This window comes from Schistosoma haematobium, chromosome 7 (genome assembly GCF_000699445.3).
Source record: "Schistosoma haematobium chromosome 7, whole genome shotgun sequence".
In the NCBI taxonomy this organism is placed as follows: Eukaryota; Metazoa; Platyhelminthes; class Trematoda; order Strigeidida; family Schistosomatidae; genus Schistosoma; species Schistosoma haematobium.
Genome location: NC_067202.1, coordinates 1,802,620 through 1,823,522, shown reverse-complemented (window position 1 = coordinate 1,823,522; position 20,903 = coordinate 1,802,620). Strand labels below are relative to the sequence as shown.

Sequence of the window (20,903 nt, the reverse complement as noted above, 5' to 3'; positions counted from 1 at the left end):
ATAATTGATTGATCACTGGATGATGATCAATGACTATGTATGTCAGGTCCTTCTTTTGTTAGTACAGATCAAATCTTATCGATCAAATTGTAATGTGGCTACTAGTCTAGGTGACTCGAAATTATGTGCACTATGTTAAAGATAAGATAATCTGGTTGGAGGTAGTCAACAGGAAACCCTGGAACTAGGATTCGTGCTACTTGGCAGTCGTCAGCATGGTGTACCTGTAATCTTCATGGATTTGATCCCGTTTCACCTAGCCTCTTAGTCAGAGACGTTACCACTGGGCTAACCGGGGCGCGACTGACCTCCTGTAGGACTGATATATATTTACAGTTGATTGACTACTAGATGATGATCAGTGACATGTGTGTCAGATCTTTCTTATTACCCGATGGTATCGTCTCTGACTGTGAAGCTGGGTAAAACGGGATCAAATCCGTCAGAGAGCATCAGTTCCTTCAAAATTACAGGTACACCATGCTGACGACTGTCCAGTAGCACGAAACCCGGGTTCAGAGTTTCCTTTTGACTACCTCCTAACACCATTTTAAAAATTCAGTAAAACTGACATTCTGATTAATGTATATCTCTAAATTGAATGATCACGCACTAATGATTGTAGTGAATGAGAACACAAGTTCGGAACAACCAAACGTATGTGAATAAAAAAAAATTACAAAACCTATTAATGGAATCCAAGAACCATACGGTAAATATTTCATTTGCAAAACGTCAGTCAATCGTCTCAGACAACACTGTTCCTTCATTTCTACACCGATCGCTCTGTGTTCTTGTTCTCTTCTCAAGTTTCTCTCATCAGACATTCCACTTTCGACTGATGATACACACTACTTATATCTATCGACATCAGTAGCACACACCACAGTGACCACTGTCTTTTTTGCCCAGTTTTTTAATGTTGTTGAAAAGTCTATGAATCAACTTGTATCTACGGCAACTTGTCAAAGTTGACATTGTATGCACAATATTTTCTTAAAGTGACTGTAATCTCACAGTAGGGATAGCATTAGTTTCCTCAAGATAGCAGGTACAACTTGGGTGATGAGTTCCAGCTATCAGGGGACTTCGGTCAATACAGAGTGTTTCCCAAACTATCTCCAATCATTTTATATCCTGATACTATAAATGTCTAGCTTTATTTTATTATAATAAATGTGTGTAACAAATAAATATTATTGTGTGAGGGATTTGTGGAAAGTGTAGAATTTTCATATTTTAAAGCACTAACTGATCTGAACTTACTTGCTTACTTACTTACGCCTGTTACTCCTAATGGAGCTTAGGCCGCCGACCAGCATTCTCCAAACCACTATGTTCTGGGCCTTCTTTTCTAATTCCATCCAATTCCTGTTCATTTTCCCCATGTCTATCTCCATTTCCCGGCGTAATGTGTTCTTTGGTCTTCCTCTTCTCCTTTGACCTTGAGGATACCAAGTGATGAGGGCCTACCTTGTGACGCAGTTGGATGCTTTCCTCAATGTGTGTCCTATCCACTTCTAGCGCTTCTTCTTGATTTCTTCCTCCACTGGGACCTGGTTTGTTCTTTTCCACAGTAGGTTGTTGCTAATAGTGTCCGGTCGACGGATCCGAAGTATTTTGTGTAGACAACTGTTAATAAACACTTGTATCTTCTGGATAATGGCTTTCGTAGTTCTCCAGGTTTTCGCCCCATTCAGTAGAACTGTCTTGATATTCGTATTGAAAATCCTGACCTTGGTGTTGGTTAACAGTTGTTTTGCGTTCCAGATGTTCTTCAGTTGCAAATATGTTGATCTTGCTTTGCCGATCCGCGCTTTCACATCTGCACCAAATCCACCATGTTCATTAATGATGCTACCCAAATATGTAAAGGCTTTTACATCTTCCAAATCCTCTCCGTCAATTGTGATTAGATTGGTGTATGTTGTGTTGTTTCGGAGGATCTTGCTTTTCCCTTTGTGTATATTGAGACTTACTGCTGCTGAGGCTACTGCCACACTAGTCGTCTTCTCCTGCATTTGTTGTTGCGTTTGCAAACTAGATCCCCATTAAAGACCTGAAGAAACTGGGTGACCGTTTTGTCCTAGTATGAATTCATTTATGAGTACATATTATCGACTACTCATCCAGGAGCCGAACGCAAAACCTTTGGTCCTTTTAAAGCAATGGATGTTAGTTTTCAATTGACTGAAGTTAGAAATATATCCTTCACTTAATCATTAATAGATCTTTCCATTTTGAGATAGTGAAGAAGATTTATATCTCTGATAGATAACTTAAATAGAGTTTTGTTCTATGATCTGGATGGTTTGATCATGGAGCTTTTATTGTTCTTATAAACAACATAATCATCGAGAGTCAAAACAATAAGAGATACAGTCATAGTAAAGACAGATTAAAGATCAACAATAATCAATCAAGATCAACGTTGACAGGACAATTTGTGAGTCATATATGTAGAGAAATTTGAACATTTTACTTCTACTTGAAGTTTATACTGATGATATTATTCAGGTGAACAACGAAAGTTTAAAGGTTTGAATAATTTTTGAATAACAGCTGTCTACGCAAAATATTCCGGATCCGTTGACCGGACACTATTAGCAACAACCTACTATGGCAGAGAACAAACCAGATCCCAGTGGAGGAAGAAATCAGGAAGAAGCGCTGAAAGTGGTTAGGACACACATTGAGGAAAGCATCCAACTGCGTCACAAGTTAAGCCCTCGTCACTTGGTATCCTCAAGGTCAAAGGAGAAGAGGAAGACCAAAGAACACATTACGCCGGGAAATGGAGATAGACATGGGGAAAATGAACAGGAATTGGATGGAATTAGAAAAGAAGGCCCAGAACATAGTGGTTTGGAGAATGCTGGTCTGCGGCCTTTGCTCCATTAGGAGTGACAGGCAAAAGTAAGTAAGTAATTAAGAACAATGAAAGTTTCATAACCAAACCATTCAATTTAGAAAACAAAACTCTATCTACATTTTATCCTCTTATTATTATTATAATTCATTATATTTAAAACGAATTTCAGCTGCATTAAATATATATGGCAAGAAATTAACATCATATGAAAAGGAGGAAATATTGAACTTTAACAAAATCTGGTATCTTGGTTTATCTGCACAAAAAATCGATGCCATTCAAGGATCTCCAAGTAATCATGGTTATGATGATGAAACTGGTGGTTATTTAAAAGTATGTTATGTAATATAGATTATTTATATATATAATATTTGTAACTATCTAATGATTTTAACTCAAAGGGGACATTGAAATGTAGGAAAGTGACATAGAGCGGAGTGTTCTGGCTGGAAGGCGTAGGGCTACAGCGGGTGTTGTCAACGAGAGAAGCAATGAGATGTGAGGCTTCTGGGCGGACATCGGATGTAGATGGCTCAGCATGTCGACGGAGCTATGAATGTCAGCGGACCGTAGACTCAACATTTTGGCGGATAGCGTAGCACAGACAACAGAGAAGAAGAAAGTTGCATGGTGAACAGAACCACCACAAGAATGACTGTTTTAAAGTGGGGACGAGTGTTTTGTGTGCTACTGATGTCGACAGACATAATTAGTGTGTATCATCAATCGAAAGTGAAATACCTGGAGGCAGAAAGTTAAGAAGATCGAAGGAAAGTGAACGAGAAAAGTGAATGATTGATGTGGAGACGAATGAATAATGAAGTCTGGGATAATTAATTGACATTTTGCAAATGAAGTATTTACTGTATGGTTCTCAGATTTTACTATGATATTCTGTCATTTTGTGTTCTCATTCAATACAGTAAAGCTTTAGTGAAACACTGAAGTTGGATCATGAGAATCATTCTATACCGAAATATCAACCAAACATTATTGTGATAAACTCAATTTGAATAAATGTGTAATTATATTGAAATAGATCCACTGTTGTCGTATTGTAGTGAAGGACATTCTGAAGACATTCTGTTCACGACTAACATCGTATACTGCCTATGTGAACATAAGTAGCACACACCACACTTGTCCCTCCTCTAAAGCAGTCGTTCTTGCGGTGGTTCACTCTCGCCGTGCCACATTCTTCGTTTCTGCAGTCTACGATACGCTCTCCATCAAAATGTCGAGTCTGCGGTGCGCCGACCTCCGTCGCTCCGTCGACCTGCCAGGGCAACAACATCCGACATACACCTGGCATCTGAAATGCTTAACACCCGTGATCCATCGGCATGCTGAGCCATCTATATCCGATGCCCGCCCAGCAGCCGCACGTCCCACCACTCTTCTCCGTCGACAGCACCCTCTACAGCCAACGCCGCCCCGTCAGAGCACTCAACTCGACGCCACCTTTCCGCCTCAGACTGCCCCAACTAACACCTCAACTCCAGGCCCGCAACGGCGTCGGCAGAACAGCACCTCTCCCCTCCTGGTTGGCAGCGACACCAAATGAAGTGAAGGAGAACGCAGGTGAGGACAACCGAATTATATTCAGCACAAAATTACAGAGTTACTTGGTAAAATAGAAAAACCATACTGTAATACTTAATTTGCAAAATATTCATTGTTTTTGCATTTCTATACTAATTGCTTTCTATTCCCGCTCTTCCTTTCTTGATCTCCCTCATCTGCTGCCAGACATTACATTCCTGACTCGTGTCATATACTACTTATATCAATATAAGTAACACGCACCACACTATCTGCCGTGATGTGCGGTATTCGAAAACTGATAATCACTAACCACCAAGTCCCCCCCTACCAACTGATTACGTGGATGAGAACACAAGACTGAACGAGAAAATGCAATTGACTACCAGATAAAATGCACATATACTCATTCATATACATATACCAGTCTATCCTTAGGAAATTGTCCCATTTTGACCTCAATGTCGTTCATTTAACCTTTAAATCATTTCTAATTGCTATGGATTGACGTTTTTCATTAGGCTACTTCTTATTGTCATTCCATATCACTATTATCAATTGTTTCCTAATTACTATCCATTATTTCCATATGACAAATCAATATAGTTTAATTAAGTACATGATGAAATCAATATATTCGTGATTTATTGATCGAACGACCTTTGTCGATCTATTATTTGATGGATCAAACTTATTAATTCATTCAAGTGTTAAATTTTCATTTTGTTAAATGTATAAATAACTAATGTGGACTTGATTTAGAAACACTTTGTATTACATTCAGTATCGTATTATCATCAGTATAGAGTTGTGGAGATTATTAGGTTTTTGACTGAGATCATGAACCGATTGATATTAGACTACTATTGAAAACCTGGAATCACTGGACGGCTGTTTCGTCCTATTGTGAGGCACCTTAGAAGTGCGCATCCACAATCCCGCTCACGAGATTTGAACCCAAAGCCTTCTGTTATGCGCGCGGATGCTTAACCTCTAGACCACTGATTGAGCATCCAGCGGTGTTAATGTCTAACTCCAACTAATCCACGAAATTGAGCGACACATTCATCATTGTCTTCAGTGAGTTACTATCTTACAACAGACCTGGTTGAACTCTACTGGTCACTACTTCTCACTAGAACTCCAGGATATACCTCGTGAACCCAGTCACTAGTGAGCATATGTTGAGCATATGTTTGGTGGTCTAGCTTCAACTGACTCATGATCTGAACCATTGAAATTACTACAATCTCCACAAACCTCATCTGAGATATTTGTTTGTTTGATTTGAGTGATACTGGAGTGAAAAAAACGATAATGAAATGACTGAAAACGCTATATATATATGCTTTCCGGATTGCTTAGAAGCTGCTTTATACAGGTTGTATCCTATTTTTACTCATGGTTCTTCCTTCATACTTAGAAAGATGAGGTAGTTAAAACATTGCTGGTTATAAATTGATAACAGTCAAGACATCGCTGATGACCCATAAATCCAATTATGGAATGTCGTAATCCTCATCTTATTATTCTACTCCGAAACTTATCCTATCTTTATAATGACAAAGTCAGCTAGTGTGAACATTAATGAACAATAGTTCGATCTCTGTATCAACACGTATTGATTTTCCAGCATTTGAGATTCTGGGGATTCTGTATGTCTATCAAAGTTTGGTGATATAGCGGATGGATTTAAATGTTTCTTTCTGTGAAGTAATAAGCTACCACGTTGATGTGGTAATAAGGTTGATCTGAGTGACTGATTTTATGATACTACTAGATTGGATACCTAAACGACCCTCTATACGAAAACAGAATCAGATTATATCAGATACGCGATTCACGACCACATTAATAAATCAGAGTAACGCTAGACAATACTCCATTAAACACAAGTACAAGTAGTCATTCTCAATGAGGCCAGACTAGAAATCAATATGAAGTAAAGAAATCACATATTTAAAGGTGATTAAGTTGATTGCCTGTTTGTCCACATTAAGTGACTAATCATATTTACTTTCACTTCCAACCATAACTTGAATGATATTCAAGTTGAAACTTTTCTAAGAAGAAGTGAAATTGTTATGTTGACTACTTTTATATCTGAATGATTTGATTGATATCGCCTGGTAAGTTTTCCAATCAGTATTTCGATAATAGTTCTTCCAACCGTATCCACTACTCTTTCTTCAGCCTAGTTCCTCGAGCCTTGATCAGTGATGATTTACCTTGGACTAACAAAGGCTTTGCTCCTATTGATCAATAGATACGCACACTTTTCATTCCAAGCTTTAAGGAGACACCCGCTAAGCTTCCATATTATAGTTCAACCGAATAGAACTAATGTTTTCTAATCAGCATTATTAATAGACTTGTGAGGGTAACCTGACAGTTCGATGGGAAAATTACCATGCACTGTAGAATAAGGCTTGAGATTATCAATCTTGGATTGCTTAACACACATTATTCAGAGATGAAATAAGTATGAAATCAGTTTAAAATTATTGTCAGTTGATTGACAGTAACCCTAGAAACGTAACAAGCGAAGTTAATTAGGTAAGTGTTATGAATCGTATTTTTTACAACAGTGAAAGTTATTTAATGTCAGGAAACACGGGACAAGTGTTTTATCCTACTACGAAACTCCTCATCAATATACATACGAAGAATTGAATAAGGACATCTAAAGCTCGACCATTGTTGATAACCTGATGTGGTGGTCGGGCTTTCTTATCGTGATGAACCAATCGAGCTATACTGGCTGGAACAACCGTTCTTCAAGGTCGTACCATATTAGATAGGTCGGTTGAAAAGCGGTAAGACTAAAAGCAGCGAACCCAAGGTCCGGAGGCGAAGTCGTACTGCTGACTGTACAGAGGTGTAACGGCAGTAAGATGTTTCGTTCAGACAACCGGTATAACAGCGATGCTGCCATCCCACAAGGAGGGGTGGGGTTAGAAAAGATCGACCCCCTCACCTTATCTCACGGATATACGTCTCCGGCGTTAAGGTCTCAACAAATACAGAGCTAACCTGAAAATTACTCATAAAAAGGTCGTATGTAACCGACCTCAAGCAGTTGTCCCTTAGGCACTGCGGTCACGCTCTCAGGTCACTAAGACCACCTCTAATCCAATTCCCTTTTCAGGTGCCTTCAGAAGAATCCTCCCACGGTGTGGGCAACCGGAAAGTGATAACCGCCCTCATACCTCTAACAGCACTCAAGACCGCTGAAAGTTTAATCTTTAAACTATTAAATCCATATCTAATGCTTTAAGTTTTCTGAACAATAGTCTCATATGCTATATGATTCTATCATATTGTAATAATTTATATATATATATATATATATATATATATATATATATACATATATATTTCTCTCTTTCAGATAACCCATGATCATATCGCTTATAGATTTCAAACATTGGAAACTTTGGGTAAAGGTTCATTTGGTCGAGTGATACGAGCTATTGATCATAAATCAGGATTTCCAGTTGCAATAAAAATTATTCGAAATAAAAAGAGGTAAGATACTTAATGTGAAAAAAAGTAATGCGATAAAATAATTTGTCCATCTTGAAAGAATCCTATGTGATAAGTTCACTTTCAGAATAGTACAATCGTACAGATATATTGACAAACTAATGTTCAATTTACCTGCTCATGTAGAGCTAAATAGGTAGGTCAATCGTCAAGGCTACTGTCACAACACATTCGGTAGTATCTAACAGCATGGTTTAACAAATGTCAATTATATAATCAACTCTTCAATATATATTAGACATAGAACATTCAACGTTCACCTTATCCTTTGACATCATTTACAGAATGCAATCAAATATACTTTAGATCACTAACTCAGATGATCCATGCCGAATGATTGGCGGCCTGTTCGAGTTAGACGGAAATGGTGTGACTAAAAGCCAACTTCAAAGCAACACCTCGTGATCATCACCTAACATGGATTACCTCTTCGTCTTATCAAGGTAGGATGGCTGCTTTGAAGACCGTATAACACGAAAGACGTCATTACAGCAATGTATTAGTAAAGGTAGATACAAGGAAGCAGTTGCAACCACCACCTCATGGGCCAGTCCATGGTGTGTAATTAATTGATGCGCGTTGGTTGTCCTTGACCTTCACACAAATCAATGATCTGTTCAATATTCAGTGACCCAACTGCCGCATCATTTGGCTAAGGCTCAATAACATTTCACTGACCCTACAATACCAACCTAGTTTACATCAAATAAGCTTTGGTCAACTGTAATTTCAGACTTTCATTGAGCATACAAAAAGGATTTGTCAAATTCCTCTCTCTTACATTTGTAAATGAGGACCGTGATTTACAGAAGAGTTTGCATTATCTGTTTTCCAATGTTTAATACGTGTGAAATATCAAGCCTTTTCCAACAGGTCTTTGTTTATTTAGTTGGTGTATGCAGAATGTAAGAGCATAATTTTCACTAGAGACTTCATTCTATGCAGGGACTTTCTATGGATTGGTGCCTTTTATTTGGTGTATTGAGATTCGTTTCGTTGATCGTTCATGGTAGATTGATCTGTGGAAACCTGCAAGTGTTTGGGATTAAATTTTCAAGTTAAAATCATACTCCAACATACACGACTCATTCATTAAATGATCGCGAGAACACTCGATAATACTACCATACTGAAGACTTATTGAAGGTTGTGAGATGAATGGATAAATTCGCACTATCGTACTACATACAATTTATTATGTTTGTTATCAGAGTTGATGTTTCCACTTAGATTTCTTGACTACTATTATTGACATAACTCTGTCATTACAACAACAACAATACTCCCAGTTACACCTTTCCCTTCTCATACTACTTAAATGTCTTGCCTTAACAACTCTATTTCTCAATATAACGTTGTAGAGACTGTTAAATTTTATTGAAATGACTAACCGACCAAAATTGAGATGTTCGGCATTTGTATGTGTGACTGAAGATCATTGGTTCAACTCCCGATTGTGGGTTGTGGATGCGTACTGCTAGGCAGTCCCATACAAGGGTGAAATAGCTGTCCAATGATTATCTTACTTAAATCGGTTAGTCATTTCAATGAATTTTATTGATCTCCACAAGTCCATACCTATTAGATTGTAATTGTTTTAATGATGTCACTGTAGGTTAATATAAAGTTTTAAAAGTAAAGCTTTCTTTCTCTCTTCAAGATCATAAATGTCTAGGATTGAGTCCTCTGTGTGGTCGGGAATACACACTGTTGACTAACTTCATACAATGACATGTTAAATATTCAATACTTCCCTGCTTTCAATTATTATTGGTTCATAACCTTATGGAAACTTCTTTGACACTATTGTGTACCTGAGAATTCATACGATGAACTACAGTGCAATGTGGTGCAGCTGACAGCTAACAGACGTATTTCACGTGAGGACCGGAGTCAGACAAGGTTACTTGCACTCCCTCTCTCTCTTTCTTCTGGTAATTGACTGGATTATGAAGACCTTGACATCTGAGGGAAAGCACGGAATACAACGAACAACTGGGAATCATTTAGGAGATTTGGAATTTGCAGATGGCCTCACTCTTCTATCCCATACACATCAACAAGTGCATATGAAGACAACTACTGTGGCAGCAAATTTTGCATCTGTAGGCCTCAACATACGCAAAGAGAAAGCAAGATCCTCAAACACTATTCGGAGAACACCAACTCAATCACAATTAATAGAGAAATTGGAAGATGTGGAATCTTTCACGTATCTGGGTAGCATAATTGATGAACAAGGATGATCCGATACAGACGTAAATGTAAGGATTAGTAAAGCAAGGACAGTATTCCAACAATTGAAGAACATGAGAAACTCAAAACAACTGTCAGCCAATATCAAAGTCAGAATCTTCAATACCAACGTCAAGACAGTTCTACTGTACGGAGCTGAAACTTCGAGTACTATCACAACCATCATCAAGAAGGTACAAATATTTCCAAACAATTGTTTACGTAAGGTACTGAATGTTCGTTGGCCATTAGCAACAAACCAACTCTCAGCTAAAGAGGAAATTAGAAAAGGACGTAGGAATTAGATAGGACATAGATTATGGAAATCACGGAACTGCATCACAAGGAATACGCCAACTTAGAGTCGTGAAGAGAAACAGAAAAGAGGAAGGCTGAAGAACACAGTACGTCAAGAATAGGAAGCAGACATGAAACGAATGAATGACAACTGGAAATAACTGGAAAGGATTGTCCAGTACAAAGTTGAACGAAGCGTTCTTGTGGGCGGCCTATACTCCTTCATGATGGTTAACAGGAGTAAGTAAGTAATGATATAAACCATACAATTCAATAATTATCTCAAATCCACTCAATACTACTGATATATTCATTCTGATGTTTTGTTTTATTATTTAGATTTCATCAGCAAGCTCAAGTGGAAGTAGACATTTTAGAGAATTTAAAAAAAGCTGATCATAAAAATATTCATAATATTATACATATTAGAGATCATTTTACATTTCGAAATCATTTGTGCATTGTTTTCGACTTATTAGGGTAAGTTAATAGTCAACTTGTCTATACCATTTTTCTTTGTATGTATGTATGTATGTGTGTGAGAGAGTTTATTAAATGGCTAGAAGATTCTGAGATATTGAAGTTCTAGTGAGAAGCCGTAATCAGTGGAGTTCAACTAGGTCTTTTATGAGATAGTAACTCACTGAAGACAATAATAGACGGTGGTGTAATTTCGTGGATTGGTTGAAGTTAGACATTAACACCGTTGATTTCCGACTCAGTAGTTCGGAGTTCAAGCATTCGCACGCAAGACCGAATGTCCTGGGTTGGAGTCCTGCTTGTGGAATCGTGGATGCACACTACTGAGAAGTTCCATACTAGGACAAAACGCCCGTTCAGTGCTTCCAGGTTTCCCATAATGGTCTAGCTTTAATTGACTCATAAATTCAACTATTAAATTACTAGAATCTCCACCAAACCCCCTTCTGTTACTGGATTATGTTTGTAGCTCAGAATAAAGATTTCGAGAGTGCTTCATTCTCTGAACAGGATGGTTTGGTCGTGAATCTTACCCTGTTCCTCTAGATACTATAATCAGCATACACTTCTATAAGAAGTGAGTAATCAGAATTTCTCTATCATTGACGGATTGTTTGTATTCTGCCGACCATAAGTGTGTATAACCGTTGTGCACGCGTTTGTTTCGATAATTTTCGCCTCTGACCTGATCTGTTACCTTGGCGTGTTTTTAATCTTTTTCCTTATTAGTTGATAGATCAGGTCAATGTCAATATATCTATTGATTGCTGCATTACCAGAGTCTTACGCTTCAAAGAATCTTTTAACTTTCCTTGAGTTGTCATCAAATAAGAGATGAAACCGTCTAGTTGGCTTAATGGTCTAGATGATGTATATATATATATATATATATATATATATATATATATATATATATATGTCGATGTTGATATTCATATTGGAACTCGGATTCAGTATTTTTCACTTCATAAGCTTAACGTTGTGATTTTATAAAGCCATTAACTTGTTCCACACATATGATGTTTAAGTTGTTATTTCCCAGGGTTTGAGTTATCTCCGTTGTTGATTGTAGCCGTAAATAAATCCTCAAAATAAATAGCTCTGTACGTTTTCGACATTGGATTCTGACCACATTCGTTTTAATGGACTCACCTAGCTGAAGGCGCTTGGTCATGCATCCGCACCAGATCACGAGTGGGAACGCCGTGCTCAACGACCCCTGCAATCGCTAGCCAGATTAGATCAGACGATCCTCAATATATTGATAGCCTATCAAATATATCTTCGAACCTTCTCGCTTCCGTCTTTTGATTTCACTTGGTGGGTACGATTCATATTCGAAGGTGTTACTGGTTAAAGCTTTGTCAAACTCCGAATACCTGTGGCATCTTCATGATAATCAGGATTGAATTTTTGATCTCCACTTCCGGTGGGGATTTCTTCAATATCATCTTAACTATTAGCAGCGGGATTATAGAAACATTGGCGAAGAAATATTCTAGTTTTATACTTAACTTAATGGACACACATATTTGACCATTTAGAAGATCGAACTTAGTAATGACTACCGTAACATTCCATCTTCGAAATGTAAATGAATAATTCCTTAGAACTACTTAGTGTTTCTTTGTCAGTCATGATATTTTAATAAGAACTCGTTCAGAAATACAAACTTGACTTTGAGATGATGGAGAAGATTTGTAGCTCAGGTGGATGATTTCAATGAAGTTTTGTTCTCTCAGCTGGATGATGTTTATCATTCAGAAGAACGATGAAAGCTCCATGACTAAATCATCCAGCTCAGAGAACAAAACTTCATCATAAACTTGACTTTCTATTCATTCATTAAATTAAATTAGAGTATCACTGGAAACTAGGAAATACTGAGTATCTTCTCCATTTTAATAGAGAACTCTTCAAATATTTATATCTTAAATTCAACCAGAGATTAAACACAGAAATTTCGAGTGTCAGCTTTAGATCAATGAAGTGAACTTTAATCCCTTACTTGTTTGACTTGAGTTAACTGAAGATATTGATTTATGACCTTTCAGTGCCTCATACTCTACATGGGTGAACATTGTTCGTTCGATCTTCAGTGAAGTAATACCATACATCATTTTATATATTTATTTATTTATTTGAACACATAAACATTGATACAAAGGGGGCATCGAATAAATATACGTCACACAAGTCATTTGATTTGTGTATGGGTTGTGATATTGCCCGGGTGCCCAGACCAAAGCAGTTGATTTTCCTAGGGAGCCACACCAGGAACCTTTGACCTAAAGCTCTGGTCTATAAGCCAGGGGAGCAACGTCAGGAGATGCAGTCCCATGGTAAACGCTGACCAATAATTGGTTCATACGCCATTTGTTCCCGCAGAATACTAGAGTCCATGTGCACCACTGGTTTGGAATGAGGGTTTCCCAACTTTACTAGGTGGATCCTTCATATCCACCAACCTGGTTAGAGCCCCGGACATTCTCTTTTTGCCCTCTCAATTTCGTAAACAACACCCCCTTTCGCGAGAACGTAGTAAGTAGGACTTCTCTGTCAGTGGTTGTATATGCGATGCCATGTGAGAGCACTTCTAAAGGGAGAGCTAACTCTCTCCACCTTCATCCATACCAAGGTATTTTGGGTGGCATAACATAACAATAGATTTGCAATTGAATAACTCATAGCCTTTATTATAATTCATTCATATTAAGTAAACTAATTTCTCATATGTATTATTTATCTTTTGAATATCTATACAGTTCAAATTTATATGATCTTTTAAGAAAAAATGATTTTCGTGGTTTCACAATTCATTCATTGAAAAAAATCACAATTAAATTACTCAATTGTTTGTGTTTATTAAGAAAACAAGGTATTATACATTGTGATTTGAAACCAGTAAGTTAATACTGTTACAATTATGTTATTATTTATATTATTTAAATGTTTATATTGTAATAGTTGAGATCGTGAATGAATTGAAACTAGACTACTATGGAAAATCTCGACGTACTGGATGGCCGTTTCATCCTATTGTGGAATTCCTCAGTGACAGTAGGCATCCACGACCCTGACACGTGGGATTCGAACCCAGGACTTATCAGTGCTTGTAACCTTATAGATAAGTAAATTACTTGAAAAGTTTTATACTACTTAAAACTTAAAAAGTACCTTAACGCGTTGAGCGAAAATATTTGACTATTTTTTTAGAATTCCTTAGAAAATAGTAATATAGAATGTTAATTTGTTCATTTTATTGGAAGCATGTGTTAGAATATATAAGAGAAACTTTATAGGTCAATGAAAACCTCTATCCTTAGGCATTTAGTTGATTACGATACGGTTCAAATCGAAGATTTCTTTACTTCCAGCTTCTTGACACATTAAAAAAAAGAGTAGACTTTAATCAATAATGTATGGAAACATATATGTTGTGACTAAACTTATCAACCTACTGAGTTAAACAATCTTGTTAATATAAAAGAATTCCATCGAATTTCTCCTGTATAACTGTGGAATATTTCTGGGTTTTTTTTCACCGGTTAATTATTTCTCCATTCAGATTTATCATATATATCTCAGGCATCCATTAAGATACATTCTAAACAAGAAGCTTTGATCAGCGGAGTTTAGCTATGTCAGGTTGGAAATCAGTTATTCATCAAAGTCTATAAAAGATGGTCATTCAATATTGCCATGTGATTAAACTAGATATTTAACCCTATTGAACAGTACCAAAGTGATCTGAAGATCGGATACTCTGAAAGCGATCTGAACGTCATAGATTCGATTCTTGGTGACATTATGAATGCTCACTGCTCGAAGGATAAAACAAATACCCATTGCTTGTCGTTTTTTTTAATATTTATTAATCTAAAGTCATTTCATATTAAAAATTATTAAATTTAACAGTCATCACAAACGTCTTGTACCAGACCCTATGTAAAATTTGCATATAAAAATAAACCGGTTTAGATAGAATACCGATGTCTGTGAGATATCGTATTACTTACATGTTTAAATTATAAATCTTTCAAACATTTGGAGAAAACATGATACGATAGAATATTCATTTCGTGATAACTATTGCTTTTCTTCATCAATAACAATGTAAGGTATCATCGTAAGTATCAATGGCAAAGTAGAACTTGATAGTTTCCAATAAATTGAGCCACTTCTCTAGAATAGTGACTTACATTTAGTCAAAAAATATCAGAAATATATGTTTTCCTACTCATTGGGACTGTTATGTGGGAGAGGATGATAATGATTGGTTGTTTGCTTTATCAGACTAATAAGATAGTCTAACAGGTACTAGATGAGTTCTATGTTCTCTTACATTTATTATTACTATGATTGTTGTCAGCTTTTTGGTGTGGAACTATATTTACGTTCTAGTCAAGCTAATCATGTGTTCTTGAATTGAGTTGTATTGAAGTCCTGTAGAATGTAGACAGTAGTATGCTGAGCAGTCCCATATTAGAACGAGACGAAACTACCATTCGGTGATTCCGGGTTTTCCATGGTGATCTAGATTTAATTGACTCATGAACTCACCTATTAAATTACAGAAATCTCCACTAAATCTCCTTTTTCTGATAATAATCTGGAATGCTCTAATGCATAAATAAGCAGCTTAGTCATATTTAAGTATCTCAATGTATACATCCACTTGGTTCGAGTCCCGTAGTGAACATCAACACTCGGATGCAGGTATATCAAACTAGCAAGTCTCAAGTAGGATGAAACGTGAGTACTGAATTCCACTGTTAGCCACCATTCATCTTTGCTGATAAAGTATGTATATACAGTTAATAGCTATTCATTTATTGATTACAAGGCTTAATTCTGATCAATATAAATTCAGTCATAGTTGAGTATATACAAATTTTGAGTTCAAACTAATTCCATTCACTAACTAATCCTAACTGAAGAATCCTTCAAATGACAAACAGAAATAGTAAGCTTTTTGTGAATAATTATTATCGTATACGAAAAGGATCATGATGTAACCAACTAGTAATCTTCAAGCTGTGACTCTTCAAAAAAACTGTGTTCAGATCAAATATTCGTGGAGCTTTCATTATTCTTCTGAACAACATTATTAGCACAAACTTCAGGTAGAAATGAACTGTTCGAATTTCTCCACAAGCTGTGAATCACATATGGAGAAATTTTAACACTTCACTTCTCCTAGAAGTTTGTGCTGATGATGATTTCTTTCAGAAGAACAATAAAAGCTCCATAACTAAACCATCCAGGTCAGAGAACGAAATTGCATAGCTTCATTGCGTTCTGATTAGATGAAACTTTTCGACTTTTCTAGGGCTTCTGCATGCTTCGTCGTACTTCTTGGAAACCGTCTCAACAACTTTATTGACATTGAAATGAAATTTTAATTTGATCATTTAAGAATTTTGTTTAATAATCAATCATTTTTCTATTGATTGATTATTTTAGGAAAATATTCTTATTGGTTTAAATAATCCATCAGAATTAAAAGTTATTGATTTTGGTTCAAGTTGTTTTGTAAATCAAAAAAGTAAGTCAAAAAGGAAAATTAATTATGTCATAATTATTGATTGATAGTTGCTATGATTCATTAGTATCAGAAGGGGTTTTGTAGAGATTGTGGTAATTTCACTAATTGAAATCATGAGTCAATTGAAGCTAGATCATCATGGGAAACCTGGAAGCACTGGACAGCCGTTTCGTCCTATTTTGGGACTCCTCAGCATTGCGCATCCACGACCCCGCCTCGCGGGACTCAAAACCACGGCCTATCAGCTCCGCGCCAGGCGCTTAACCAACTAGACCACTGAGGTGGCCGGCATCCAATGGTGTTAATGTCCAACTTCAACTAATCTTTCTGATACTAATCAACATATGCTCACTAGAGAGTGGCTTCAACAGATATATCCTGGAGTTCCAGTGAGAAGCAGTGACCAGTGGAGTTCAAGCGGGTCAGTTGTGAGATAGTAACTCACTGATGACATTGGTAGATGTGTCATTCAATTTCGACTCACAATAGGACCAGACGGCTGTCCAGTGCTTCCAGGTTTTCCATGGTGGTCTAGCTTCAATTGACTCATGATCTCAACTATTGAAATGATTTAGCTTATTCTAATATGAATATAAGTTCTTTATTAAGTTGGATAAAGTGTCGTATATCACATGTAAACATTTCAACAATAACCCATCATCATAAAGAAGCATAAGAAAGAAGTAGTGAAGGGAACTTGACATTCAAGCTAACAAAACTGAAATAGTACTATAGTGAATGAGAACACAAGTGGAGACAATCGAATGTATTTTAATACATTATAGAACATCTTAGTAAAATCTGAGAACCATACAGTAAATATATCATTCTGAAAAATGTCAATCAATCGTCTCAGAATTCATTGTTCCTTCATTTCCACACCAACCACTTTTGTTCTCGTTCTCGTCTCTTTGATCTTCCTAATCTGCTGCCACCAGACATTTCATTTTCGACTAGTGATCCATACTACTAATATCTGTCGATATCAGTAGCACATATAACACCTTAGTTAAAACAAAGTGTTATTCGTGTTTAGTTCATTGACAAAGTATCCCCAATTAAAATTTGAAAATCTTAAATCTAAGTAAGCGCTACTAAGGTATTTAGAACTGGGATAGATTAACAATTCACTACTTATAAGTGTCTTTAGGCGTCTTTGAAGCATTGTTTGTATATCCTGTAACCATCGAATAAGTAATGCAGTTGTTAGGAAACGGGTACTATGTAGGGATGGCAAATCAATTGATGAAATAGTTCGACTTCGTCAGTTGAGATGGCTGGAACATGTGTTACTTATACCTGTTGGGGTGATCCAGAAAATTGCTTGCAAAAGACAAGCAAGCATCAGGAAACGCTAAGATACGTTTCATCCAATCAGCGTTCACTTGAAATTTTAGCCAAAAATATCAAGGAAGCGAAACGCCACATGCGGAGGCTCTGATTGGTTGGCTGCTACACTGTCAATATGTTTAGTAGCATTCCAGAATATTCTAGCAACCCAAGGACATTTAGAATATTATAAAAACCCTATATTTTGTGTATTGAAATGAACCTATGGAGTAAACTACTTCTCGCATACTCTGAGTCTTCTCTCTCGTGTTCAGGTCGCTGTATAGTTCTAGCTTGAGGGTTACAGAATAGCTTAGGAGACGAAAATAGCGTTCAGTCCGCAAGACTTATCAATACCCAAACACCGACTGTCCCGACGTGCGGTGTTTTTTGATGTAGGAGTAGGTTGGAAGAAAGACAAGAGCGGCCAAATTCATGAATTCACTGACAAGTGTACTGATACATGTTGAGGGGTGTAGACTACCTGGTTTGGATGCGCGAGACGACAGCAACCGATGGTCAGAGACTCTGAATGTGACATGACTCAACACATTTTGCAATGACGCAGGTGCATCCACTCTTTGTGTTCTCCCAAATTCTAATCTTCTGAATTCTCCATGTTCCCTATTTTTTATCTTTCCAAATTTATTTCATTGGATTATACTCTTTGAATAACATCTTCAAATCCTCATGGCGAGACTACAGTTTAAGATAGAAAATCTTGAATTTTGGCTCGAGATTCATCCATTCAATGGCCTAAATGGCACTTTGGCATTTTAGCTGATGTCATTTATTGATGAAAATGTAAAAAATACTTATTCCTAACCCTAACGTTCAACTGTAAATCATAATCCTAACTCTTTACACTAATCTCTAATCCTCACTTAACCTTAGTAAGTAATTGTCCATTCTAAGGCCATTCTAGCATTGTTCAAAGCACGTTCATAAATTATAGTCTCATCGACTATACTGATTATGATTAGCTTTATTCAGACCCAGGCACAGAGTGGGTTAGAGAATACTGGTCGGCTGCCTATGCTCCATTTGGGAGTAACAGGCATAAGTAAAAAAGTAAGTGAAGTAAGTATTATGTATTTAGTACAATATAGAATTTTAAGCACAAAGTATTTCAACAAATTTCCCATTTCTTATTTCTTCATCTATCCTGACGATAACATAATGAGTGATCGCCAGTCAGCAATCGACATCGGATTCATGTGTATACTTTTCGATGCATATTTCTAACAAATACGATGTCGCTGATTGAGCTCTTTTGTAACTTGTACAATCGAAGGTCGTCACTTCTCCCATATGTGATGTTGATGTCAGGAACACGCAGTCTAGATATTCAAACAGGTCGTTCATAAATTATAGTCTCATCAAAATATACTCATCAATGACTTTATATATTGATAATTATTTATATGAAATTGTCAATTATTCTTCATTAAAGTCATCATATTCATATGATCAGTGTTTGATGAAGTTTTGTTCCTTGAACTGGATGGTTTGGTCGTGGAGCTTTCATCGTTCTTCTGAACGACATCATCAGCATAAACTTCAGGTAGAAGTGAAGTGTTCGAATTTCTCCACACATGTAGTTCACAGCTTGATCTGAACAGCTCGATGTTGATTGGTTCTTGTTGAAAGCTCCACGACCAAAACATCCAGTTCAGCGAACAAACCTCCATCAAAATCATCCGCCCACCAGCTACAAATCTTCTCCACAATCAGTTGTTGTTTCAAACCAATCAAATCGATTAGATGAAGTGTGATCCTCATTATTTTTTTAAATTTTATATTTAACATTTTAGCCTATACGTATATTCAATCACGTTTTTATAGAGCACCAGAAATTATATTAGGTATATCTTATGGTCCACCAATTGATATGTGGAGTTTAGGTTGTATTCTACCTGAATTATATACAGGTAAGATTAAAACTTATGTAAATATGGTTGAATCAATTGTGTATTTTTCTTCTTTCATCTCATAATGATACATCAAAAGAGATACTAACCTTACTTACTTACTTACGTTTGTTACTCCTTGTGGAGGAGCATAGGCCGCCCTACAGCACTCTCCAAAACCCATAAAGCGATGAATATAATTTCATGCTTAATCGATAAACACAGTTCAGGACTGGGAAAATAACCTTCATTTATTAAGGTGTTGATGTTACAGTATAGTAGTTTAGGTGCTAAATATTCCATTCAATTCTATTGACTGCCAACTAAACGGTTGTCATTCTGTTAATTAAATTTTTAATCACATATAGGAACTCTACTCAGAGTAATACTCCTACCATACTATTAAGTCGAATGCAAGAAATACAGATTTTTGGATGATCATGATATCTTTTTGATCCATGAGCTGGTATCTAGTGTAGTGAACAAGAGCACAAGTGGGGACAACCAAATGTAGTTGACCACAAAATTACAGAACAGCTCAGGGAAATCAATCGTCTCAGATCTGACTGTTCCTTCATTTCTACAGTAATCATTCCTTGTTCTCCTTCTCTTTTCTTTGATCTTCTTAACCTTCTGCCTCTAGGCATTTCACTTTCGTTTGATATTACATACTACTTATATCTGTCGATATCAGTAGCACAGTTATTTAGTGTTATCTGTGAGATCTAACTCATTTCCAACATGGTTAAACTCCATTAAATATGGCTGCTGATTAGAACTCTGAGATATCTATACTGAAATAGATCAGGACAAGTATCGTCAGAACCAACTAATCTTTTCTGTTTCCTTATTCACAAATTCTGATGCTCATATATTATTGTAATGAACACTTCACCATAAGCTTTAAATATTTGTGTTCAATAGACACTATTGGTTTCTTCAGGGGAGACAACAATGATCTATATTCTTTGTACTTTACCGACAAACTCCATGGTAGAAGTAAAACTATTCTAATGACGTTGAGCGATTCTAGTTTTGACATTGAGATTGACCAAACAGATACTTTCAAAGTTGAATTCACGAGTCAACCTAAGCTAAACCACCATTGACAACTTGGAAGCACTAGATAGCTGTTTCGGCCTTG

The 20,903-nt window shown here is 36.6% G+C and overlaps 1 protein-coding gene across 1 annotated transcript in view; it reads left to right on the top strand.

Annotated features, from left to right (window-relative positions):
* The window catches only part of DYRK4 (Dual specificity tyrosine-phosphorylation-regulated kinase), a 64,701-nt gene that overhangs the window by 27,321 nt on the left and 16,477 nt on the right, over positions 1-20,903 (top strand). The window contains exons 5-10 of the mRNA XM_051217783.1: positions 3,042-3,205; positions 7,806-7,942; positions 10,832-10,972; positions 13,738-13,876; positions 16,439-16,520; positions 19,664-19,780. Coding sequence (XP_051064206.1) covers positions 3,042-3,205; positions 7,806-7,942; positions 10,832-10,972; positions 13,738-13,876; positions 16,439-16,520; positions 19,664-19,780 — 780 coding nt within the window. The remainder of the gene's footprint in view (positions 1-3,041; positions 3,206-7,805; positions 7,943-10,831; positions 10,973-13,737; positions 13,877-16,438; positions 16,521-19,663; positions 19,781-20,903) is intronic.